Source organism: Magnolia sinica, chromosome 4 (genome assembly GCF_029962835.1).
Source record: "Magnolia sinica isolate HGM2019 chromosome 4, MsV1, whole genome shotgun sequence".
Taxonomy (NCBI): domain Eukaryota; kingdom Viridiplantae; phylum Streptophyta; class Magnoliopsida; order Magnoliales; family Magnoliaceae; genus Magnolia; species Magnolia sinica.
In genome coordinates this window covers 29,259,713-29,287,104 of record NC_080576.1, presented here as the reverse complement: position 1 = coordinate 29,287,104, position 27,392 = coordinate 29,259,713, and the positions used below count along the sequence as shown (strand labels likewise).

The following is a 27,392-nucleotide window of genomic DNA, read 5'->3' as shown; positions in this document are numbered from 1 at the left end:
TCCAAGTTACTGGGTGACCTGAACTCAACTCGGTTTGAGATCGAATTGGACAAAGTATACTTGGTTCTGATCTAGTTGGGTCTAAACGAGTTGGACGGGTAAAGTTTGCCAAGTCAAGTTGTCCCGTGCCCAACCCAACTCTATAGTCAGTAAAAACTTTCAAAAATGCTTTGTACGGGTCCATCTCCACTGTCCAATCAAATTCAGGGAGGATGGTGCTCGACCTTGGCAGGGCAGTACATGCTTTATTTAGTTTTATTTGTTTACACACGCTCTCACACACCCACACACACCACAATGGATTAAAACTTGTGTGGGTCCACCACTGAGCCATAAGTAAGGACCCAATCCGGTTACAAGTCAGGTTCTCAAGGTTCATGTGACTCATCCTGGATCACCTTGGCATAATGAAGCGGATTAGGTGAGACTCGGGACTCACCTAAGACAGTGCGGCCTTTACAACGGGCCTGCTTGTATTATGTATTCAGGTCGTTTATCTTTTTTTTTTTTTCATATCATTTTAATGCATGTGATCATATGGTCATTAATCATTAATGAGCCACAAGCGTTTTGGTTCAAATTGATATGTGTTTTTCCCCTTTATCAGGCTCATTCGACCTTATCATTAGGTGATTGGAGGGCAAATAAATACTACCAAACAATAAGGTGCGCCCAAAGAAGTTTTTAATTGTAGGTTGCTCAATCACGACTGTTTCCTAAAATATGGTCCACCTGAGATATGGATCTTCTTTATTTTTGGGATAATGCCCTAAAATGATCTGAAAAAAATGGATGGACGGTGTAGATACATCGTACATATATTAAGGTGGGCCCCACGGTAAGGGCCGCACCGTCTTGGGTGAGGCCGGGGTCTCACCTAAGCCGTTCCCTCCGGACACATGCCACAGCTGATATGGAGATCCATGGACCAGGCACGAAGACCAGTTTCACAGATTTACAGTTGGCGCATCTTACACGTGTGCCTCGGAAGCACGCGCGGAGAGATTCCTTTCTTCTGTCTCCATCTGAAGGGAGAGGTTTTACGAGGGTTTTCTGTAGAGAGTGTTTCCCAGTTTGCTTCTTCCATGGCGTCCCTGTTTCAGAAATTTCAAGAGGTAATTCTTCAACTAGAAAAAGCTCAGATCTTTTTCGTTTCTGTAATTCATCAGATATTCACGGATATTTTCCTATGTTTTTTTTTTTTTTTTTTGAACTCCTCTATTCCTGATTTTCTGTTGAGGCATTCTCTTGAAATATCGAATCTCCCATTCAAGAAGTTCTTGAGACTGATGCGATCCCGTTTAGATTGTGTTAGAATCTCGATTGAAGCATTACATCGGATCGCGTTTGCGTATCCTCCGAATCTGATTTTGGAGCATGGATGTTGTGCTGAAGTGGATGCCGAACTGTTCGGATTGATGTTTGGGACGGCAGATAAAAAAAATTGAAGGGCCTGACTGATCTGTTTCACTTGAAAATTGGGCACAAGTCCTGAGCAGCTGTGATGATCTTGGCGATGGGACGAGAGATTGAAGATTTGAATCATGGCACACGTGCCAACTTGGCACAGGTGTTTGAAATCCGGGCCAATTGTTACTTTTGGAGGACCATGGACATGCCCTAGTCCATGAATTAGGTGGATCGACTTTTCGGGTGGGCCACTAATGCAAACCCAAAAGGGAAAGCAAATAAATCAATAAGAAAATAAAGAAATAGTGGAAAAGATCCAACAATCCTCTAGCTGGATGCTAGAGATCACAAATGCAAGATTGTGAGCAAGCTCAACAGTCCTCCATTCTAGAACTAGAGATCACGTTCCCTCCCTTCAACAGCTACCATAGAGAAAAGAAGAAAATTTCATAAAGAGAATATTGATCAAGTTGTGTTATTCCATAAGACAGAAATCCTATTTATAATCAACCTTACAATTTGTAATAAAAGATATGAAATCTAAAAATCTATGAAATAGGAAAGCACTTAAGTAACAAAGCTTTCTATATTTAAGAAAATACCTAAAATAAGAAGATACTTAGATAAGAAAATAATTAAGATTATTCCCTGCCTAAAACTAAAGATATGAAAGAAATATCAGATTTCCTAATTTAGAGATTTGAAAAAAATGGAAAGTGATGGTGGCTAAAAAAAGGAAGGTGGTCCTTTTCTTGTACACATGTGCGGAGTGTGCTCGCATGAGATGCGGGCCTTTTCTTCAAATCTTGATCAATCGGCACGTGTGGCCATTTGGTTGCATCAGGCACACTCCCATTAGGAAAATCGATGATTGGAAAGAAAATTGCCAACAACCTACATCCAAAGTAGACATGATTCACATATGAGTGGATAATTTTGGATTATCGGAGATGGTATGTTCACATAGAAGTGCCATGTAGTGCATGGCCCAAATCTCTCACTTGCATGCCACTTGGCGCGTGTGCTGTGATTCTTTTGTTCAAACTGTTTTCTGGGCAACAAGATTGACGCAGGACAGCCCTAATTATGATGCATGCTCATGGAGATAATTAAACAGCGGAAATAAAAGGAATAAATGATCTAAAATTCTAACAATAATCATCATAACTGAGAAAATCATAAAGGAAACATGCAATGGAGCGGGCCATCACTACAACCATGGAGTATGGAATTCAATTACTACTTAGGTTGGATCCGGCGAGGGATGAGACCTCCCGATCTTGCATGGTCACACCCAATCGATCAATGAAGATCACTAGTCCGAAGAACCAAGAAGTTTCTCGGATTAGGGATTTGAGAATTTGGGGATTTAGGGTTTAGATCGGTTCTCAAGATTTTGATCGAAGAGGAATTAGCCAAAACAAAAAAAATAGAAGAAAGAAAGTTATTACCTTGAGGAAGTTGGAGGGGCACAAGAAGAAATTAGAAGAAGAAGATCAAGGGGAGAGAAGAAGCACCATTAGAGAGAAGAGAGGAAGGAGGCAACCAAAGGGTTTGCTTTTCATTCATCAATAGTTGAAATTCGTGTTTAGGGCTTTACCCCACTTAAATAAGCACATAAAGACATAAAATTACTAAAATACCCCTAGGATAAGCAAATAAAGATATAAGATTACTAAAAAACCGCTAACTAAGTCAAAAAACGTGCAAATAACATAAGTATGGGAAAGTTTGGGCGCTCGGTCCTCTTTCTCCAATCTTCCTTCACATGTGTCTTCCCTAAGTGGGGTCTTCTATATGTCCAATCACATGTGAAAGGTCTTCAGCTCCTCAATATTCGCCTATCCACAAGGACGACACTTGTGGTTGGCGCTTTCTTCGTTGGTACACCTTGAATGCATCTGTGTCCGCATCAAAGATGCTTTCGGATCTGATTAGAACTTAAACGAGCTGGAAAAACCAGAAAGCTAACATCTACTTATTCCAAATGTTTGATACATTGCACTTCCTACCGCCTTGGCAGAATTGAGACGTCTTCAAGCAATTTTGCATTTTCTTTGGGAGTTTGTGGCCAAATACTCATTTTACTACGCTTCCTCCTTAAGAACTTCATTATTGAGATCTTGGACATATCTAATTATGAGGCTGTCTTCATTTTTAGGATAAAAATAGCTTCTCAAATGGTTGATGGATTCTTCACGCAAAAAACAAAATAGAAGATGAGAGGGGACAAGGCAGCTTTCATAAGAATGACACATTGAAGTCCTAAAAAAGTCTGCTTGAAGTAACTAATGCATGATCACAGACATCCACTCTTCAAACATTTATTTATAAAGATAAGGAAACAATCTATGGGAAGTTTGCATTTTGTCAAAATACTGCTCATTGTCATTCATTTATAGATGCCGCAGCTGGAAGAAACTGTATACACCTCCTATAGGTCCTATTTCAGCTTATTTATACACTTTCAGAAAAATGAGTACCTTTTGCATTGCCATTTCATTTTCTTGTCACCTTGCTCTTCATTCTGTTAGTACACACACTACTACTCACATATGGTCTACCCTTTGCTGTGTAGCTATACTATAATCTAATCTCAATGAGTTATAGTTGCTAAGTTGGCTTATACCAAGAGCAGATTGTCTGGAATGGAGTTTCTAGAATTTCTCTGTAACCATAAAGCTGAAAGCTATCAATTCAGTTTGTATATATTTTTAATTGTAGGCCTTTCAAACCAAGTTCTCAACCAGTAGGGAAAAAGCAAGACTGGTAGATGATTTTTTATTACTATTGGTGAAGCAAGAATGGTAATCTATAATGGCTACTGGTGGAATGATGAGAAGATCACTTGATGTATTGGATGTATCTGCACTTGTTTATCTCTTGCTTATCTCTTGCTTCTTCTTTAATAAATCTCTCCATCTTTCAAAAGAAAAAAAGAGAGAGTAAAATATTGGATGGTGAAAACCGTGTGGACCATCATTGCTGATTCATCTGTTTGTATTCTCTATGACAATTTTGAGCCCATTGTTGTTCCAGGTTGTGAAAACTCTTGCAAAGAGTCCAACATTCGCTAGAGATCCGAGGAAGATTCAATTTGAAGCTGATGTCAATCGCTTGTTTCTCTATACTTGGTTGGTGCCATCTATCATCTTCTCTATCCTCCTCTACTGATTAGAATCTTTACTACTACTCTTCTTTTTTAATCTTCAATGCTTGTTTGGCTGAAGAAATAATCCAAAACCTCCTTTTTTCTCAGTAAAGTTTAGAATAATAACCATGAGCCATACAAAATTTACCAAAATAGGAACAGATACAATATACTATTGATAAATTTGTGCCAAGTATTCATCATTTCATCTACATCATAGTCTTGTCCAACCTATTGTGAAGGATTTATTATTATCATGATTTCTTAGCAAAAGTTCAACGACTGGCTGTCTACCTGAAATCAACCCTCCTTTACCAGGGCTTGGATCAGCTGGCACATCGCTACTGGGAGGAGTTTATCAAATTTGTGTCCATTATTGATGCATTAAATTTATAATTAGGGTGTCATTTATTTCATGCTACCTCGTGCATTTTCAGCTGCCTGTGCCGATGTCACGAACAATTACAAAGGTTGTCTGCATTTCATCCACTAGTATTTTCATAATTGAATAAGATACCACTGGTTTCCTAGTGCTCAAAATTAGTTCGCCCTTTTTCTTTTTTGGGTGTTTGCGAAAAATGAACTTCCTTTCTTCTAAAAATGTGTAGGTTTCTTTTGTTGCAATTTATTTATTTATTTTTATTTTAAAGATAATGAAATTTTATTAAAACCAAACAAAAGGATAACAGAAACTATGGGCGCCAAGGTGGCTACCAAACTACATCCGAAGAAAAGCTAGATTACAATCCTTTAACTTTGTATCACAAAATGACCATTCTATCACCAACAAACATGCCCTTTGAACTGTGCCTTCAACTGATTTGGAGACGTTGAAGCAGATTGTGTTTCATTCTTCCCAAATGGCCCACCATATAGCGGGAGGTGCCATTCGCCACAGAACTTTCTTCTCTTTACGAAGCCCCCACCCCGTGCCACGCTATCAAAAAGAGATCCACCAATTCTGGGGCTGATCAGAATACCTGAAAATGCTGCAGGAAATTGGCCTAAATCTGCCCTGCGAATGGACAATGGAGGAATAGATAATCCACCGTCTCCTCATCATTCATACACATAATACAAATATTAGAGATCACCATTATCTTTTGCAGAGATTATCAATGGTTAAGACTTCCTTCCCACCAACCAACTGAAAGCAACAATCTTTGGAGGGACATTGTAGTGTCATACATACTTGGTTGGCATCACCTCCCCTTGATGCATTCCTCGCAAGGAAGAGTAGAATGATTTAATCGAAAAAAGAACTCGAATTTTCAAACTTCCTCATCATTTTGTCGTGATCAGATGTGTTTGGGGTGTAGAGATGCATACGGTTTAGTAATACCAAGAAGTCACCCACTTCATCATCATCAGGAAGAGTGCCTACAAGGGGGCTTCCATATTAACCCCTCCTCCAATATGAGAAAAGCTATCCGCTATTGGAATGGAAGGAACCAATGCCAAGTGAAAAATACTAGGAAATTTGTCCTTTAGGGGTATAGATCCCACCCAAGCATGTTCCCAAAACCGGATTTTGTCGCTGTTCCCCAACGAGTAGCAAACACTTGTATTTGCTTTTTATGACCTCTTTCCAAAGTGCCCCTTCTTTCTCCCCAAATCTCCACAACCACTTTCTGAACAAAGCAATGTTCATATATTTGAGATCCTTGATACCTGCCCCTCCTTCGTCAAAGGATTTGCAAACCTCCTCCCAACTTAATAGATGGAACATCTCTGTCTTCCGTACTTTGCCATAAAAAATCTTTTCTTAGCCTCTTAAGCCTTGAGAGCACTGCGGTCTGGCATTTAAATAGCGGCATAAAGTAAAGGGGAAGGTTTGACAAGGCTGCTTTGATGAGCATGATGCATCCTCCAAGTGAAAGATAATGGGTATTCCATCAAGCGAGCGTCCTCTTGAATCTCTCCACCACCTTGTCTCATAGATGCATGGCTGGTTTCCCTACACACAATGACAACCCCACAAATGAGGTCAAGTGCATCCCCGCCACACACCGAAAGATCTCGACTAGCCACTCCACTTCGGCCTCTTTTGTCCGCACCCTGAACATCTTGCTTTTGATTATGTTGACCTTCAAACCTGAAACCGGCTTAAAGCATCGAATGGTAGTTCTCAAATTATCCAACATTTCGGGCGACACATCGTAAAAGAGGAGAATTTCGTCATCAAATTGCAAATGAGTGATGGGCGATTCCAACCCTATACTTGCATGTCGTTTATTAATCCCTCTTGTTGACCTTAGGAAGCATACTCCCCAATGCTTCTACCACCATGAGGAAGAGAAACGAGGAGAGGAGGTCACCTTAATGAAAGCCCGAAGAGCTTTTGAAGTAGCCTTTCAAGGAGCCATTGAGGAGGATCGAGAAATGCGCTACACTCCCTCACTCCAAAATCCATTTCTTCCATTTTGACCAAAACCCCATCCACATCATCATATAATCAAGAAAGCTCCAATTGACGTGATCATAAGCTTTTCAATATCCCATTTGCACACAATTCCTTTTGATCCCCTTTTATGCCTAGCTTTGAGGCATTCATGAGCGATTAGAGCACAATCAAGGATTTGCTGCCCTGGTACAAAGACACTTTGGTTCTTGGAATCACACTTCTTATGAAGTTCTACAATCAAGACACACACACCTTCACCAATATTTTATAAGGCCCACCAATGAGATTTATTGAGTGGAAGTCCTTTAGGGAATCTGCCCTGAAGACCTTGGGAATGAGAGCAATGAATGACAGGCTCAGGTCCGACGATAACCTGCCCTTCTGAAAGAATTTTGACATAAAGGTCATGAGGTCACATTTAACATTTTCCCATAAGACCTGGAAAAAAAAAAAAGCAATCGAAAAGTCATCCGGTCCTTGAAGGTTTATCTTGACCCAAAGAAGCAATGGCTACTTTAACCTCTTCCTCCATAAAGGGAGCTGCAAGCAATTCTGCCTCTATGGTCGATAGACGATTGAAAGATAGATTGTCCAGCCTAGGTCTTCTCCACTCCTCCCCCCTCAACAAATCCTCATAGAAACGCGTGACTTCTTCGGAAAACTGAACCTTCTTTTCAATGTGGGAACCGTAGATGACGATGCTGCCTATCTTGTTGATTTTAGCTCAAGCACTAGCTATACTGTGGAAATATTTCTTATTTTTGTTGCCCTCCTTTGCCCAGATCATGGTGTGTCGTAACGGGGCCGTAAAGGCCGTTACGTAAAGGTAACATTGACAACTGTTACACATTACGGGGTTGTGAAGGTCGTAACTAGAGCTAGGCATCGAGTCGAGTCAGACTGAGTTAGGGCTGACCTGACTCGATCCGGTTTTGAAATAGGCCCGACCCGAACTCGGCTCGACTTGGTACCAAGTCCAGTATGCCTGAATTGATCTGAATTTGGGTCTGGCCCGAACTAATCCGGACCGAGTCCGACCTAGTAAAAAGTACTAAGTTGGTTCGAGTTGGCACCAATTAGGATCGAGAGATGAGGGAGGGAGGGAGTGGAGAGGAGAGAGAGAGGAGGGTGGTTGCTGGGCTTGGAAGAGGAGGGTGGGAGGAAGTAGAGAGGAGAGAGAGGACGGTGGTGACGGTAGTGGGTGGTAGCCGAGCTTGGAAGAGTGGGATGAGGGAAGAAGAGAGAGGTTGGGATCGGGTCAGGTGCGGTGTGTAGGGTTAGAGATACTTAAAAATTACGGTTTTTTATTTCATATATATACCTGAATCCGAGTCGAGTCGAGTCGGTTTCGAATTGAGTCGAGTCTGATTTGATTGAGTTTCGGTTCGAGTCGGGTCGAGTTGTTGGGTAACTCGAACTCGACTCGGTTAAGTTTGGATTGGGCGAAGCCTACTCGATTCGGACCGACTCACCCATTCAATTCGGATCGAGTTGGGTCCGAATGAGTTGGACGAGTCGAGTCGTCCCCTGCCCAACTCTAGTCATAACGCTCGTCACGTAAAAAAATGACCCATAACGTCTGTTACAGCCTTTGTAATGGCCTGTTACATCCCTAGTAAAGGCCGTAACAGCCCCATAAAGGTCCATTACATGTTTTTGGATTTTTATTTTTTATTTTTTTTAATAAAAAAGGAGATCGTAACGGCCATTATGGGAGCCGTAATAGTTGTTACAACTCGTATTATAAAGGTAACATTGGTAGCTGTTACGGAATACCTTAATCCCAGTGTTTTACTTAGCGGTAGCGTGATGCATAGCGCTCAACCCTCTATAGCGTGTAGCGTAAATACGTAGCGTGTAGCGTAAGCTACACGATACTTCTATTTTTTAATTTTAAAATAGGACAAATATAATAAATAGTGAAAAAAAAGGAAAAAAATATAAAAACGCCTAAAAGATGATTCATTTTATCAATTATAAGCAAGTTCAAAAAAGTTATTAGTTATCATTTATCAAAAGCCAATCCACATATATAAGTCAAATCAAATAATTATCACATCAACAACTTTATAGGCAAACCACTTTAATTAATAATGTTTAATTGAAACCACAAGTCACAATTATGAAAAGAAATAAAAATCCCATAGGTTAAAAGTATCAAGTACAATACAAGTGTCACATTTCTCAACATTAGAAACAAAGAAAATCTAAAAAAACAATAAAAAACTAAAATAGTAAAAAAAAAAAATACATTGTAGCTCACGCTACGGACGCTACACACTACGTAGCTGTAGTGTACGCTACGACCCCTGTAGCGTACGTTACAGGGGATTTACGCTATTTAGAATGCTACGTAGCGCTACGGCCACGCTATGCTACGTAGCGTACGCTACGGGCGCTATTTGAAACACTGGTTAATCCAGATACTTCTCGTTGTCTCCATTTTATTTCATCTTCTTTCGCCCTTCCCACATGATCCTGAATGAGCTTGAGCTGCCTAGCTGATTCTTCAGAAGATAGGATGTTCTCCTCCACTTTGACATTGAGGGCCTGCAATTCAGTAAGGATAGTTGCCTATTCTTCATCCCTTTTGCCCAACTCTTTCTTCCAAGTTTTGATTTTCTCTTTCAGCAACTTCAATTTACAACATAACTTATAGCCCATGAAGCCTACTACTTTGAAGGAGGACCACCACTCAACCTTTTTGTGGAAAGCCCTCAACTTCCAAACAGCCTAGCTCAAATCTGAATGGTTTGGGGCCCCAATTTTTGACATTCACAGCCAACAACAGTGGTCTGAAAACTGGTCTCGGAAAAGCATGTTGTGAGACTAGAGGAAAAGTTTCAACCCATTTTGGAGAAACTAGAAAACGGTCCAACCTGGATGTAATTGGGCTTGACTGCCCATTCGACCACGTAAACTTGCCCCCTTCCAAAGGAAGGTCTGAGAGTTCATGGTGATCTATCCAATTTAAAAAAGATCCCATGCTCTCAAACGCCCTGCCCTCGTTTGACTTCTCCAAGGAAAATTGAGTGATGTTAAAATCCTAGACTATACACCACGACCCACTGAAATTGTTCTGGCAAGCTGAAAGCTCTTCCCAGAATTCCACTCTTCTGTCGTCCTGGTTAGGCCTGTAGACAGATGTGAGCATCCAAAGAAAGCCTGATGAGTTATCTTTTAACAGCACAGAGACGGAGAAGGACCCTCCCCACCAATCAATCTTTGACCAAATGGAAGTCCCATGCAACTACCACCCCTCCAGATCTGCCTGAGCTTTCAATAGCCACCCACTATGCATTTTGAATTCCCGAAAGTGTTCCCAGCAACTTCTGATTAAAGCTTTGCACCTTCGTTTCCTGGAAAGTAACCAGCTGAGCTTTGGATCTTCTGCACACATCCTTTATCTGGCTTCTTTTTTGTTTACTTCCACTCGTGGATGCTTCCCACTCCCCTGACGTTCCATGATAGGATCTTCATTTGGGAACTGACCTACCCCATCTTCCCCCACTCTCTTGGAGGATAGAGAGATGTTTGAAGAAAGACTTACCAGTTCCCTGCAGCTTCTGGATTGCCTGATGGACTTCTTAGGAGATCTTGAAGAATCCCTGGGACGACCATGCTCTTTTATGAATTGGAACAGATCATAATAATCTTCCGCCTGATCTCCGAATGATAGCCCAATCGACCTCCCGGAATGGCCAAACGCCTCTGTGATCTACCTCTTCTCTTTAACCACATCAACCAAGCCTGCCCAACTCGGTTCCGGTTTGTTTTGAAGCAAAACGGTCTTCCCCACTGCAATCTGCGAGGTCTAATCTGAAACCGCTATCACTTGAAGAGGGGCAACTTCCAAGATGTCCTTATCTCCTTCCTCAAAGCAGTGAGCCTCCAAGGCTATCAGCTAGTTCGCCTGGGAGGGGTTCTCCACCACATGGTCATCGGATGACAGAATGTCACTTCTGGAAACCGATGACTCCCAATAGGATCCTGATTCAGCTTCTGAAGCCATGAGAGAGGCTTCCCCTTCGGAAGTAGACTTCACACTCCTGAGAAGAACTTTTCAAAAGAGAGAGGAGTCCTGGTCGAAGAAAATAGGCAGCGATGGGCATGTGCCACCTGATAAGTGGGGATGCGCACGATTTAAGTTTGAGATAGAAGCCACACATACTAGCTCATTCTGGAAGCTTGGATCTGGGGCTAAGAGTAAAGGGTCTCCCATTGATGCTAGCAATTAATTTGATAAGTTAGTGATAATGCTGTTGTCCACATCCCCTTTTAGAGTTACCAAGAGTATTGAAATACCAACACATTGCACCTGCTGGCAGGCCTTTGCCAACTTGCCTGAGATATGGTGCACAGAAAATTTTTTGGAGGTCTCATTTGATCTTTTATTATAGTTCAATATTTTCATGAGGGACGATCACCTACAACCCACTGCTTGTGACCACACGCAATCCACTTCACATGCATATTTGTCATGTGTTTAGGAAAAGTGCATAAAGCGGGCCCACCATGAAGATTTTCTACTGCAAAATGGGCTGGCTCACTCATCAGGTGCCCGCTCATGCACAGTGTATAGACTGTTGACGGTTCTGATTAAATTGTCCATCGACAGTGTGGCTCGCCCAAAGAGCGCTGAGGCCTGATTTTGGCTCCAGGTGATCTTCATGGTTGGTGCATGTTATGCATGGTCCAAATGTCTCACACCATGACATATTGGTGAGTTTGCTATTTTCATTTGAAATTTGCATGCAATAGGTTGTAGGTTACCACCCCTCTTGAAACAGTTGATATTTTTATCTACACATGCATTGTCAGGGTCAGTGACTGGGCCTGGCCCTCAGCCTAGCACAATCAAATCTTTGAATAGGCCCAGGCCATTGGCAACCCTGATGCATTGCTATGCATGCCACATCTTACAGCTGACACATATTCTGATTCTAATGTGACATTGACATTATTGACCAAGCTGTTGTTTCTTATCAGTATTCAGTACCTGATTTTCTTGAAAAATACTTGTATTATGCATGCTAACACTGAGGGTGACGTGATGATAGTAATCATGCAAAGTGTAGGTTCTATTCTCCTTAGTTTGGGCATCACAAATTTAAAAAAATCAGGTGGTGAAAAAAAATAGTTTGGGCATCGCAAACTATTCTCCCTAGTTTGGGGGTTTGAGTCCTTGCCTTGGTGGTAGACTCTTAGGAGTTTCAACACGAGGTCTTGGTTTCGAGTTCCCATAGGTAGTGAAATCCCACTACAGTGTGAGTGCGTGGGATTGTGTGGGGTGTGTATGGAGTGTAAACAAAAAAGTTTGGGCATCACAAATTTAAAAATCAGCCTCTTTAACTCCACTTTGATTAGTTTGTATTATGCGATTTGCATTTGCTCTAATAGTTTATTTAATTTTCAGCTACTATCGATTGGGAAAGAATGCTGTTGAAACTGATGCCGATGAGATCATTGACATGGCAAGCAAAGCATCTGTTTCTGATCAGCAGAAACAAGTCCAAGAAAACATTCATTCTCAAATAAAAACCTTTTGCAAATCAATGGATGATATTCTTCTGCCCAATTTGAAGAATTCCCATGATCCCCTTGTTTCATCTCAAGAGTCGCAGGACACCCCTCGAAGGAGTGGCCTAGGTCTTGCTGTTGGCCGAACTGGGCCACACACCAACCGACCTGGTGAGTATTCACGAACGCTCTTTCTTAAATTTACTGGATGTTGGTTTTACTAATGCTAGAATATCTGCATCATAGCTCTAATCGTCATCATCAAGGCCTTATTCCATCTAATTGTGTTCTCAGTTAATTAGTAAACTGACCCTGATCATGTCAGAAATCATTCATGCATCAATCATGGAGCGAAATTGCATTTTTTTTTTAATGTATTATGGCTAATTCACAGGAACATCTTGCATTCAGATTGTTGTTCAGATCAAAGTGATTGGGTCCTTTGGGGTTGTTCTCAGTATTCTTGTGCGTGCGCACGTGATATATTTTACTTCTATTTTAGAGTTAACCTGGTCACTTCCTTGGAATCAGGGATATCTTTCCTTGGAAGGTTATCTTAACATAGTTAGATTTCTAAAGATTTGTTTTCGTGGTCCTCTTGGATAGTTGTTGACGTTGGAAACTATCATCTGCTGTTTAGTTAACACTTATCCTGAAAGTAGATGGTCTAGATCAATTCATCATCATCATCATCATCATCATCGCCTTATCCCAACTCATTGGGGTTGGGTACATGAATCCTTTTTCGCCATTCCACTCTATCAAGGGCCATAACTTAAGTTAGACCATAGGTTATCAAGTCTTTTCTTATTACCTCCACCCACATCCTTTTGGGCCTTCCCCTTGCCTTTTTAGAGCCTTCAACTTGTACCAACTCCTTCCTTCTAACTGGTGCAATTCTTGGTCTCCGTTGCACATGACCGAAGCATCTAAGTGTACTTTCTCTCATCTTATTACCTATTGGTGCTCCTCCTAAGTTCCCTCAAATGCATTCATTTCTAATTATATCCTTCCTTGTCTTGCCACTCTTCAATCTCAACATTCTCATTTCAGCTACACTTATCCTATGAATATGTTGTTCCTTAAGTGCCCAATATCCTGTCCCATGAAGCATGGCTGTTCTTATAGCTATCCTATGAAGTTTCCCTTTTAGTTTGAATGATACACAACGATCTCATAAAACTCCAGAGGTACTTCTCCATTTCTTCCACCCCGCTTGAATTCTGTGGGCAACATCCTTTTCAATCTATTGCCTCTCATGAATTATCAACCCAAGATAATAGAAATGGTTATTTTGGGAAACTTCTTTATAAGCAATCTTAACTAATTCCTCTTTCCCACTCCTATTGTTATGAAAATTGCACTCCATATACTCTATTTTAGTCCAAGTAATTTTAAATCCTTTAAATTCTAAAGCCACCTCTCCATAGATTTAGCTTTTTGTATACGCCCTCCCTCATCTTGTCAATCAAAATTGTCATCTACAAACAACATGCACCATGGGATCTTTTCCTGCAAATGCCTCGTTAACTCATCCATAACCAATGTAAAAATGTATGGGCTCAATGCTGACCCATGGTGCATGCCTACAATAATTGGGAACTCAGTTGTCTCTCCACTAGTGGTTCTCACATTTGTTTATAATTGGGAACTTGGTTGTCTCTCCACTAGTGGTTCTCACATTTGTTTATGTTCCCTCATACATATCCTTAATCATGTCAATATATCCTTTTCAAACTCCTTTCTTTTCCAATACCCATCAAACTAACTCTCTAGGGACCTTATCGTTAGCTTTCTGTAAGTTCAAAGACCATGTGAAGATCCTTTATCTTCTTCGTATATTTCCCCATCAATTGACTAAGCAGGAAAATAGCTTTAGTGATAGATTGCCCTGGCCTGAAACCCAACTGATTTTCTTCAACTTTGCTCAATCACTCTTTCCTAAAGTTTCATAGTGTGGCTCATAAGTTCAACCCCATGATAGTCAGCGCAACTCTGTATGTCTCCTTTATTCTTATAATAGCATGGTACATTCATCTCGCATTTTCTTCAATCTTACAATCTTGCCGAATAAGTTTTTTTTAAAGATATTGATTTATTAAGGGTAAAATGCTAGAGAGAGAGCAACGGGCAAAGAGAAATAATACAAATACAATAGCGGAATGGCCACCCAAACCAAGAGAATCAGATGACCCAATCCCTCACTAGAGCATTGACATGACAAAAAAACCCTTGACATCTTTTGTCAATTAAAGTAACCCAATATTTCCCATACATTTCCAAACCTTCACTGGTATATCAACTAGTCTAAGAGCCTTTCCTGTTTCCATCTTTCTCAAAGTCCTTTTACTTCGCATTTCTTAATCCTATGAAAGAATCTATGTACTCCATTGTTATTTGAGTTTATGGTTCCTTTTATCCCTTTGCTCCTAAGAGTGTGTCATTTAAGAAGTTCAAAATAGCTTCTCCACCTTTCATTAATCTCATTGTCCTTGACTAGTACCCTATGGTCGTAGCTTTTAATGCATCTAATATGATCTAGGTCTCTACTCTTGCTGATGTAGGACCAATGCATGAACTCAAATAATGTGAGAAATCAATCAACAAATTTAAATTAATTAATGAAAACTATAAATCTGGCTACCATCATTACAAATATCAAGATTCTAAAAGGAAATCATGCATAGTTTAAGCCTAGGTTGCCAAGCATCATCCTACTAAACCATTAAACATGAGAAACTAGGATCTAATGGATGTAGAAACATCCAAACAGCATAGGGTTAGGCCTATTGTAAATGGGAAGGTCTAATACTACCTAGGGTTTACTAGATTTGGGTGTTGGTGAAGCTAGGGTTAGGAAAGTTTGGGGGAAAATGTGAAATTAAGGTTAAAGTGGGCAATTGAATAAATGGATTAAAGGATTCAGGTATTAGGATATTGGAATTAAGGAATTTAGGGATTTGGGTTTAATTGAAGGATTTGAAGATCTAGGGTTTGGAATTTGGGGAAATTAGGAGATTTGAGATTTTTAGGTTTAGGGTTAGAGTTTATAGATAGGAATGAAGGGGTTTTGTTGTAAGGGAAGTGGAAGGGTAAAGGGACAAGGGGTGAGACTGTATGGCCATCCCTATGGGTTCACATGTGTGGCTGTGTGGCCACACGTGTGGGCTAGGTAGGGTTGGGTTTTGGGTTTTGGGTTCTAAGGTTCGGCTTGTCGAGAAAGGTGTAAAGGAGGAGAATCGGAAGGTTATTGATGGATTTTGGAGAAAGGGGGAAGAAGAAAAGAAAAAACTTGAAGAAATACGTTGAATGTTGATGAAGAGATATGAATGTAGGGATAGAAGGAAGCCTCACACTTTCGTTGATGAAGATAGGCCTCACACAAATCTTCATTCCAGGTCATATTGAAGATATCCTCACATCACATGAAGATTGGAGAGAAAACAAGAGAGTTCTCCTATTTTTATTTTTTTTTCATAAACAAAACCAAAATTAAGGTCCCCCCCTCCCCTCTTTATATGGTCTCAAGAACTTTTCAAAATTACAAAATAGACCTTGTTTAATGACTTTTGACCAAAATAACACTAGTCTAATAAAAAATCAAATAAAACCACTCATAATGTGTCCAAAGCATAAATCAATCATAAACTACCCTAGGAAAAGAAAGAGAGCATGGTATTTCTTTAAACCACACACACTTAGCTTTTCAAGAGCACAAGGCTTTTGACCTGTTACTTGGAACTTAGGTTGGAACACTGCAACATGTATGCATATGCACTTGGGTATTGATGATTTAATCTATGCAGTGAATGGTGGAAGCAATTGTATTGAATATATGATATCCAACTGTTTGATATACATCTCACGATCTGCACCCTATGATTTTCAGTTGCTTCAAATGCTCCCGTGAGTGCATGCACATTTTTTTAATGTAATATACAATAAAATCATAAAATCTTAGGATTCATTTAAAAAGCGATGTTGTCAAAATCGTTATCCTATTGGAAATCATAATGGGGATTGAATCATATCAAATCAAGTGTTTTTCTGATTCTCTTAAAATATTAAAAAAATCTGAAAACATAATGAATCAGGGGGGAAAATTAAAAACTCATCAATCATCTATTTCCCATGAATTTGCACCAAGAAAAGTAATACGTATCATGATATTGGCAATTGGGAACTTGTATAAAGTCCATTTATCATGATAGTGTTAAAGAACTTTTGTTTTTCCTTTATTATTTGTCTTTCAAGAAAATTTACCTTGAAAAACATACAAGGTCCTTTAATAATTTTACCGATGGGGAAAATCAAATTTACATGGTTGCAAGCAAAGGCAATCAAGTCAAAGCTAGATTGGTTTCTCATTTCCCTAGAATGGGCAGAGAAATTCCCATTAGTGCACCAAAGGAGGCTGCCTAAACCAATTTCATATCATTGCCCAATTATGCTAGAGTTGGAGGAGAAGGATTGGGGCCCCATCTATTTAGATTTGAGCTATCTTGGTTAGAGAAAGAGGATTTCTCGAAAAAAGTGGTTGAGTGGTGGTCTTCCTTCTCGATCTAGGGAGGCACAGGCTTTACTTTGTTCCAAAAGTTGAAAAGGCTGAAAGGAAATATTAATGCATTGGGGCCCCATCTATTTAGATTTGAGCTATCTTGGTTATAGAAAGAGGGTTTCTCGAAAAAAGTGGTTGAGTGGTGGTCTTCCTTCTTGGTCTAGGGAGGCACAAGCTTTACTTTGTTCCAAATGTTGAAAAGGTTGAAAGGAAATGTTAATGCATAGAGAAAAACTGAGTTGGGGGGTAGAGAGGAGGAGACATCAAGTTTATTGCACAACATTCAGCTTCTCGATATAAAGGAAGAGATGGGAGAATTATCGGAATGAATTACAATGCGAGATAAGGAGGGGATGAAATTAAATGGAGACAACGATCTCAGGCCCATTTCGTTGAAAGGAGATGAAAATACGAAATTTTTTCATTCTATGGGGATTGCTCGTGCGAGAATTAACATAAAAGTTATTAATGGTGGAAGGGAATAGAGTTGAAGGTAAAGATAAGGTGGGCGATGCCATAGTCATTGTGTTGATCCCTAAATCCAGATTTTTCACTATTATTGGGGAAGTTATATCTCTGTTACAAGGGGCTTTTGTCGGTAGACAATTTGTGGATTCTACATTAGTGGCTCATGAATGCATTGATTCATACAATAGGCAGGGATTGAAAGGAATTATATGTAAGATGGATATTGAAAAAGCTTATGATCATGTTGAGCGGGATTTCCTCGATTATAACTTGCGTAAGATAGGTTGTAGTTTGCAAGTGGCGATCTTGGATCCAGGAATGTGATGGCTCTCTTAAATTCTCGGTTTTGGTCAATAGTTCTGCAAATGTCTTATTCTCAACATCCAGAGGATTAAGATAGGGGGATCCTATTTCCCCATATCTGTTCATAGTGGTTATGGAGGCCCTTAGTAGAATGATAGCAAGGGGCAATAAGTTCAATTTGGTGAAAAGATTTAGGGTGGACAATTTGGAATTTCAGGTTACAAACTTACAGTTTGCCAATGATACATTATTATTATGTGAAGCAGATGTCCTAAAAGTGAGCAATCTTCGATCGATTATGGTTTGTTTTGAAGCTGTATCAAGATTAAAAGTGAATATTAGTAAGAGAAAACTAGTTTGGGTGGAAATCTTAAGGAGGAAGTGGGGTTCTTTGCAAGTATATTTGGATGTAGGGAGGGTTCATTTCCTACTACGAATCTCATTCTTCCTCTATTTATTGGAAGACCTGCGAAACACTTATGGGACAAAGTGGTGGAGAGGTTCGAAAGAAAGTTGTCTCAATGGAGTAGTAGATATTTATCTTTGGGTGGGTGGATAACTTTGATTAAGGCGACATTGTCTAATCTTCCAGTCTATTATCTGTCGTTATTTAAGCGTCCAAAATCAGAAATACTTAAATTGGAAAAAAGTTAAGTGGAATATCTTGTGGAAGGTAGTGGAAGACAAGCACAAATCTTTTGAAATGGGAGGATGTTTTTAAGCCTTGGGACCAAGAGGTTGCCCGGTTAAGAAGTTTGGAGGTCACAAATTTGGATTTGTTAGGAAAATGGGTTTGGAGATTTGGAGTGGAAGAGGGCACCATTTGGAGAGAAGTAACGATGTAGGACATGTGATCTAACCAGTGTTTGCAATATCGATACTATCGGCCGATATTATTGGTATCATAGTTCGGTGATACGAAACCCTCAGAAATTAGAAAAAAAAATAAAGAAAAATTGATAAATTCCTTTGTATCGTTTGATATATTGCAAGACATAGCAAAATATCGGCCGATATCACCAATATTGGAGAAAAAATTTCTCTTACGGTTGTGATCTTACTGATGGATTCGCTTTCTTCTGGATTTGGTGGGCCACTGTCGACATCTCCGGATCATTTAAGATCCCTAAAGCCTTTCTTTTTTCCTTCGAAGATCATTATTTTTGAAGAAAACCATATTTCCGGCGAGGATGATGCGGATTTGGGTTGGGATCTGCAAAAAGATAGATTTTTGGGAGAGATTTTTGGAAATATTGCTATTCCGGCAAGATTTTGGGATGGATTGCACTGTTCTCTCGACCGTCTTTAACGGAGAAGAGAGTTGAAAGACCCTCTCTGTCTCGTCTTTAACGGAGAAGAGAGTTGAAGGACTTTCAAACACACACTCTCTCTCTCTCTCTTAACTCAGGGAGTAGATTAGCTGTTACGCGGATACAACCAAGTGGGTGTTAACCTTACCGTGTGGAGCCCATCTTGACGAGTGCGTTTTATATCCATGCCACACATCCCTTTTTTTTTTCTTGATTATTTAAGGATGTTATCCAAAAACGTAAGCAGATCCAAATCTTAGGTGGGCCTTAGGAATTTTTTAACGATGAGCGTTCAATAATCACTGTTTTATGTGGTGTGGTCCACCTGAGATTTGGATGTGCTTAATGTTTGGGACCATGACCTAAAATGGGCTGGAAAAACGAATGGACGGATTAGATATACTGCATATCATCAAGGTGGGCCCTACAGTAAGGTGAACACCCACTACGCTATTATCCAGGTAACACTTAATCTGCACCCCTTAACTTAAGGGAGAGTGGATTTGGTACGACCCGATTACACGAAAGACAGTGCTTCCCTTTCAGTGGGGCCCACCTTGATGTATGTATTGTATATCCATTTCGTCCATCCATTTGGAGATATCATTTTAGATCATGAGAAAAAGAATGAGGCAAATGCAAAGCTCAAGTGGACCCAGCTATATATATATATATATATATATATATAAAGGCCTACCATTAAAAACTTCTTTGGGGCTCAGGGCCGCAGAAGTTTTCGATCAAGCTGATATATGTGCTTTCCCTTCGTCCATGTCTGCCTAAACTTATAAACATGTTGGATCTAAAATAAACATCATGGTGGCCCCCCACAAATGGTTTCAAGTTTCAACATTAGCCATCACTGTCCCCACTGTTTTCTGCGGTGGGTCCACTTAAGCTTTGGATCAGCCTCATTCTTTGGCTCGTGATCTAAAATGATATCTCCAAATGGACGGGTGGTGTGGATACAACACATATATCATGGTGGGGCCGCAGTTAGGGTCCCACCCAAATCCCTGTTGGGTCATACGCACGATTGGGTACTACCCCCACTTGGTTGAAATCGGATTGCGTACTGAGTTACTCAGTACGCTCTTATCGTATTGAGTAAACTCTATTGGGCCCATGGTGAATGTATTTAGTTTATCCATGTCGTCCATCGGTTTTTTCAGCTCATGTAATGGGTTAAGCCCAAAATTGAAGCATATCCAAAGCTCAAGTAGACCATACCACAGGAAACAGTGGGAATAAGTTGAAACCTTGCTAGGCCCCACAGTGATGTTTATTTGTCATCCAACATGTTCATAAGATCACAAAAACATGGATGAAGGAAAAACACAAATCTAAGCTTGATCCAAAACTTTTGAGGCCCCAAGAATTTTTCAATGGTAGGCGTTCAATTCACACTGTTTCCTGTGGTGTGGTCCATTTGAGCTCTGGATATGCTTCATTTTCAGGCTCAAGCTCTAAAATTATCTAGTAAAATGGATGGAAGGAGTGGACAAAATATATAAATTACGGTGGACCCCACACTAGTAGCGAGGTGGCTTCTGGACATTGCTCTATGAGGGCACCATGATGTATTTGTTTTATCCACGCGCCCATTTATTTTTCTGGATCATTTTAGGCCATGAGCCCGAAAATGAGAAAGATATAAATTCAAGTGGACCACATATTAAGCAGGTTGCACTGTATCATACCATTGTTTGTCCATTGATTTCAAGTAGGCCCCACTTGATAAGTGAACCGACTCAATTTATAGGCTGGAAAGGACGTTAAGAGATGCATGTGAAGGTTCATATATGCTGTGTATGTGATTATTTATCTATTTGAACTATTTGCACTTTTGAAGTCGATCATGTGGGTCCACCTTTTGGATGCCCATCACTCTAAATATTACTTTCTATTATATCATTTGCTTTTGAATGAATTGGATGTGATTTCATACATGTCTTCATACATTTATAAATGTTATGCATTATATTTTAATATAGTTGCCTTTGTTTAGACAAACAGCGCATAGCTTAGGACCCTATACAAAGGAAATCTATTATGTGCACTTTGTTTTGAGATGTTATGATTTAAAAGTGTGTATTAATGTTTTTTTTAAATAATTCTTGAAATTTCATTAAAAAATTCAACCATTTTCCTAATGTTTCCCCATGTTTCCCAAAAAGTGCGATAAATTACATGATAGAAATGATATATCCCATGCGATAACCGATACGTATCTATATCCCAAGGGTGCGTTACATTGCGCGATACCGGCATTTCAAACATCGGATCTAACCACGTTGATGCAAGAAATTATTAACAAATTAATCAAAGTAAGTCAAATATAATAACATGCCATTCTACCATGATTAAAAGAGTACCAAATAGATAATAAAATTTAGATTTACGTTAAATCACAATAAATGGGCGCGTGGATAAAACAAATACATCATGGTGCCCTCATAGAGCAATGTCCAGAAGCCCGAAAATGAGAAAGATATAAATTCAAGTGGACCACATATTAAGCAGGTTGCACTGTATCATACCATTGTTTGTCCATTGATTTCAAGTAGGCCCCACCTGATAAGTGAACCGACTCAATTTATAGGCTGGAAAGGACGTTAAGAGATGCATGTGAAGGTTCATATATGCTGTGTATGTGATTATTTATCTATTTGAACTATTTGCACTTTTGAAGTCGATCATGTGGGTCCACCTTTTGGATGCCCATCACTCTAAATATTACTTTCTATTATATCATTTGCTTTTGAATGAATTGGATGTGATTTCATACATGTCTTCATACATTTATAAATGTTATGCGTTATATTTTAATATAGTTGCCTTTATTCAGACAAACAGCGCATAGCTTAGGACCCTATACAGAGGAAATCTATTATGTGCACTTTGTTTTGAGATGTTATGATTTAAAAGTGTGTATTAATGTTTTTTTTTTTTTTTAATAATCCTTGAAATTTCATTAAAAAATTCAACCATTTTCCTCATGTTTCCCCATGTTTCCCAAAAAGTGCGATAAATTACGTGATACAAATGATATATCCCATGCGATAACCGATACATATCTGTATCCCAAGGGTGCGTTACATTGCGCGATACCGGCATTTCAAACATCGGATCTAACCACGTTGATGCAAGAAATTATTAACAAATTAGTCAAAGTAAGTCAAATATAATAACATGCCATTCTACCATGATTAAAAGAGTACCAAATAGATAATAAAATTTAGATTTACATTAAATCACAATCCCACACAAGCATAAACCACATAAGCATGAAAATCTAAGGCCCAATGAAAGATTGGAACTCTCACGTTAGCATAGGTATGGTTCTAATTCAGTGGACATATTTGCGCAATTCTAGGCTTAGGGTTTCAAGGGGTTTGGGAATTTTGGGGAAAATGGAATAGTTAGGGTTCGGGAATTAAGGATTTTAGGGTTTCATAGGGAATTGAGGATTAGGGTTTTAGGCTAGGGTTTATAAGATAGGAAGATGGATTGAAGAAAGGGAAGAAAACGGAGGGAAGGGACTAACCATACAGTCGTACGGCCCTATCCATACATATGGAGTTGGTTGTGATGGGTTGGATTTGGTGGAGTGAGGGATAGGAAAAGATGGATTTAGGTAATGGGTTTTAGTTTTGAAGAAAATGGTAAATGGGCTTAGGGTTTGTAGAAGAAAAGTGGAAGAGGAGAATGATTTGAGAAGAAGATGATAAAAAAAATACCTTTAGAAGAGAATAAGATGGAGATGAAAAGGATAACTATGCTTCACACCAAGTAGTCTCTTTTCACAAGAGAATCTCAAATCATACGGGAGAAAGAACTTTTCAAGCAAAAGATTTGTTTTTCATTCTATCATTATGGGCTAGGGCTAGATGTCCCCCCCTATATAGTCTCAACACATGTGCTTTGACAAAAATACCCCTCAATAAAAACATACCTCACATGTCCCTTGATGCAATAAACTAAAAATAACTCATCCTAAACTATAAATAACCATAAAAAAAAACATAAAATCAACTAATCCTAATACTAACGACCAAATTGATCAAGGACCACAATGATCCAACCGCCCGATCGAAGGGTCCACACGATCCAATGGTCAAAACTCCTCAAATAAGCAGCCCACATGCATCTTCCTAGTGTAAAACTCCTCAAATAAGCAGCCCACATGCATCTTCTTAGTGTAAAACTCAAATAAGCAGCCCACATGCATCTTCCTAGTGTAAGATGCACGATCATGCATGTGGAGTCTTCAAGTCTTCAGTGTAGCCCGCCTGGGTCCATCGACAAGTCATCGAGCCAAAGTGAAGGTTGTGCCGATCTCCTCCTTTGGTATACTCTAAATGGTCAGATGTCCTCATCAAGTAATAGGTAGGAAATATGGAGTGGATGAAAGGGGTAGGGTGGACAAGGTTGTCCTCATTGTATAGGCCATCTTATCTTTGGAGAAGTGTGACATCGGTGAAGAGAAAAGTTTGGGATGTGCTTGGTTTTCTTTTGGGAGGATAGGAAGCTTATTAGGTTTTGGGAGGATGGATGGGTGGGGGATAATAAGTTGAGCGAAATGTTTCCACGGTTAGTAGGGATTGCTTCAGAGTTGTACTTGCGTGTGGCAAATGTTTTTCCATTCAAGGGGAGCAAGTCATTTGGGCTCTGCTGTGTAGGAGTTTAGAGGATGAAGAGATAGTTGAGTTAATTGGGTTGCTTGAGTTGCTTTCCAAAGTGTATCTGTTGGTATCAGAAGCAGATTCAATAAAATGGTTATATGATAAATCAGGAAAATTTTTAGTGAAGTCTTTTTACAAGGGCTATAAGTGAGGATGGCAACAATGAAGAGTTCAGCCCGACATCCTTCGTTTGGCGTTATGGTGTTCAAAGGTTGTGGCGTTCACTTGGCTAGTGGGGAAAAAGAAGGTGCTAACAGTTGATAACCTTCAAAGAAGAAAGATGATCCTCCCGAATGTTTGTTTGATGTGCTATCAAGATGTGGAGTCAGTGGATCACCTCTTTCTTCATTTCTCTTTTGCAAACAGGCTTTGGGATGCTTTCTTCAAATTGTTCAGAGTGGCTTGGGTGTTGTCAAGTTCTATTGATCGATTCTTTCTGGCATGGCATGGTGGGGGTAAAGGAAAGGCTGTGATAAATGTTTGGCGTATAAGTTTACTAGCGGGTATATGGTTTCTTTGGTTAGATAGGAATGATCATTGTTTTATAAATCGGAAAGGAATGTTATGGGGGTGTTTTAAATGACAAAATCCCATATCATGGAATGGGTGATTGCATCAAAGGTCATTGCTCAGCTTCCGGAAAATTGGGTTGAGTTATAATTTTCCTTTTTATTTGTGGATATTTGTATCTTTTAGGCTGCGGCCTTAATCAATAAATTTATCACTGTTCAAAAAATAATTTTAAAAAGATATTTTGATTTTTCTTTGGTTTGGGTTTTTTACTATCAAAATCCCCAAAATCTCCTCTCTTATAAAGAATAAAAATAAAAATAATTGATCTTTTTTAAATGATTCTTAAAGCGCCCACCAATTTGAAAACATAAAATGAAAGCCTAGTAAAGTTTAAAAAGAAGAGAACAAGTATAATTTGAATCTCATAGGATTCAAATTGTAGAATCATAGGATTCATCTAAAAAGGAATTCAAGGTGTGATTCAAATCATTTTGCCTACGATTCGACTCAAATTGTAAATTGTAGGATTTTGACAACTGTATAGACGAAGAGTTTAAAAGAAGAAGCAGATACAAAAAAGCATGTGTTTTATGTCTTATGTTTGAGTAGTTAGGTATAATTGCACATTTAGAAAGACTTTGATCAATCCCGATACATGTTTTATTTTACTTTAATTTTTTAATGATTAAGATGTTTGGATCCATGAATTATATTTGTGATGATGGATTAATAAGAATTTGCTGAAACTTCATCTCGTGTATGGCAGTATTCTGTTTTGGCAGCATCAACTATGTTTGGACTTAATTTGAAAGTCATATATACGTGTATACATGTGTGTACATGTCCATGGATATGTATGCATTGCCAAAAGGCCATTCATCTATTTAGCCATACCACAGGCTGGGCATACCCTATTTGTAACTAGCTGGATGATCCTAGCATTTGATCATAGAGAACCCATCATGCCCTCTCTAGCTTTCCATTTGCAGTGCACAGTGGAACTCCAATCAGCAACCAGGATCGTCCGAGCAATGTGATTTTCATGTTATGCCCCATCCATGGCAGGGCTCAAGAGATGTACAATCCGAACCCCGTACATGTGGGCTTTGTGCATGTCTACATTGTTTCTAGTACTGGAGATTTCATCTGTAAGAATTCAGGGCTGTTGAGACATACGAGGGTGTAGTTTTTTTTGTGCTGCAACTCGGGAGGGTTGGGTCAGGTTGAGGGTCAAGCCAAACCTGACCTGACCTCAATCCCACAACCCAACCTGACTCGAGTTCGAACCCAAGGTGCCCAAACCGAAACCATTCCTAATTCCTCTATAGGCGACCCAACCTGATCCAAATACATGTGCCCAACGTTACCTGACCTGAATTTTCTCAACCCAAATACAACCCGATTTCAAATTGAGTTGGCATTTTCCAACCTGAACCCGACCCAAGGACCTTTACGACATGACCCAAACCCAAGTTGCAGCCCTAGTTTTAGCTAGTGCAATGTAAATTTTGAACTAGGAAGGAAAATGTTATTTTCTCTTAGAACCTTACTTGTGGTATTTTTCAGCACAGTTGTACAGGAAACACAGCCATTGACCCGCATGGAGCTATCCCACAGTTTGAAAGATCGCATTGGCTACACCTTGGACGTCAAACCATCTCAAATTCCCCACAAGGATGCAGGCCAAGGTCTGTTCATAGATGGTGCTGCTCAAGTCGGAGCTGTGATAGCCTTCTACCCTGGTGTAATATACTCACCTGCTTATTATCGCAATATCCCTGGATACCCCCGGGTTGATGCTAACAACCCATATCTAATTACAAGATATGATGGGAATGTCATCAATGCACAGCCCTGGGGCGCTGGCAGTGAAACCCGTGAAGTATGGGATGGCGCTGCCCTGCCAGAATTTCAATCTAGTCCGTCGGAAGGCGTTGATCGAAGTTCAGACCGGCTGTGGAGATTGCTTAGTAAGCCTTTGGAAAGTGCCCGCAGAGAGAGTAGTGGGGAGGTGTTGGAGCGGCGCAACCCGCTTGCTCTCGCCCACTTTGCTAACCACCCAGCGAAGGGGACGGAGCCAAATGTCATGGTCTGCCCATATGATTTTCCGCTGGCCGAGGCAGACATGAGAACATATGTTCCCAATATTTTGTTTGGGAGCGAAGAGAAGGTGGGGATGAAGAGAATTGGCAGCTTTTGGTTCAAATCTGGAGCATCTGGCGATAGTGGGGAAGATGTCCCGATCATGAAGACGCTCGTCCTTGTGGCAACAAGGGCGCTATGCGATGAAGAAGTCTTCTTGAACTACAGACTGAGCAATTCGAAGCGGCGGCCTGCGTGGTATACTCCTGTCAATGAAGAGGAAGATCAGCGGAGGTGGAGCTAGTTGTGTAGGATGTGGCCCATTCTATGCTGACTTGGCAGAGTTCTAGCTTTGGATGGTGATATGATTGGATTCTGTGACAGGTGGCATCTTTTCTTTTCTTTTTTGCTGATGAGTCAAATGAAGGGTTGCGATTGTGCTGATGTGGCATGTGAGTCCATCCGTACTGTTATTATAATTCACCCCCCTCTTATTTTTTGTAACTTCTCATAAATATTTGTTAAATTTATGGAGGGATCCTTTTTGGACAACCATCTCATAAAGATTGGTAAACATGTCAACAATCAGGACCGTTGAATTGATAGGCCATGTCATTGATGGGCCAATTCCTTGCATGCTCGTGTTACCCAGTCATTATAGGGAATGCACCATTTTTATAGTGGGACATCAATTTCCTTTTATCTGATGATTGCACTCAAGTTGGGATTGTTTGAATCCTAGCCCAACGGTCCATGAATGAAACATTCAATCTCTTGGGTTTGTTGTGGATGGACCAGCGTCTATATATTGCATGATTGGCCATTCCCAGTCCATCCAATTGATGAACATTTCCCCATGGAATGATGATGTTCGGGTCCAATTTTAGACCGTTTTGTAGAAGGTTATGATCCTCCTCTCATCAGAGATATTTCTCCAGTGACCATCCCATGTTGACGGTCCGGAACACCGCTTATTATGCTGTATGCA

At 39.9% G+C, this 27,392-nt stretch overlaps 1 protein-coding gene across 2 annotated transcripts; it reads left to right on the top strand.

Annotated features, from left to right (window-relative positions):
- The first annotated feature begins 891 nt into the window (after positions 1-891).
- LOC131242928 (uncharacterized) lies at positions 892-26,957 on the top strand. 2 transcript variants are annotated; one of them, XM_058241907.1, is made up of 4 exons: positions 892-1,115; positions 4,450-4,544; positions 12,382-12,656; positions 25,894-26,957. In XM_058241907.1, the coding sequence occupies exons 1-4, from the start codon at positions 900-902 to the stop codon at positions 26,706-26,708; spliced, it is 1,401 nt and encodes a 466-aa protein (XP_058097890.1). In that variant the 5' UTR covers positions 892-899; the 3' UTR covers positions 26,709-26,957. The 2 variants fall into 2 exon arrangements, with proteins under 2 accessions (XP_058097890.1, XP_058097891.1); XM_058241908.1 differs by lacking the exon at positions 892-1,115 and adding an exon at positions 4,880-5,031 and having other exon boundaries at positions 12,366-12,656.
- Positions 26,958-27,392: the final 435 nt, after the last annotated feature.

What these genes read in the sequence shown, in the direction of transcription:
- LOC131242928 (XM_058241907.1), top strand. Translation starts at nt 900, where the DNA reads ATGCCACAGCTGATATGGAGATCCATGGACCAGGCACGAAGACCAGTT. An exon ending in TGTTTCAGAAATTTCAAGAG is followed by an intron (nt 1,116 to 4,449) that starts GTAATTCTTCAA and finishes TTGTTGTTCCAG; the next exon opens with GTTGTGAAAACTCTTGCAAA. An exon ending in GCCACACACCAACCGACCTG is followed by an intron (nt 12,657 to 25,893) that starts GTGAGTATTCAC and finishes TTTTCAGCACAG; the next exon opens with TTGTACAGGAAACACAGCCA.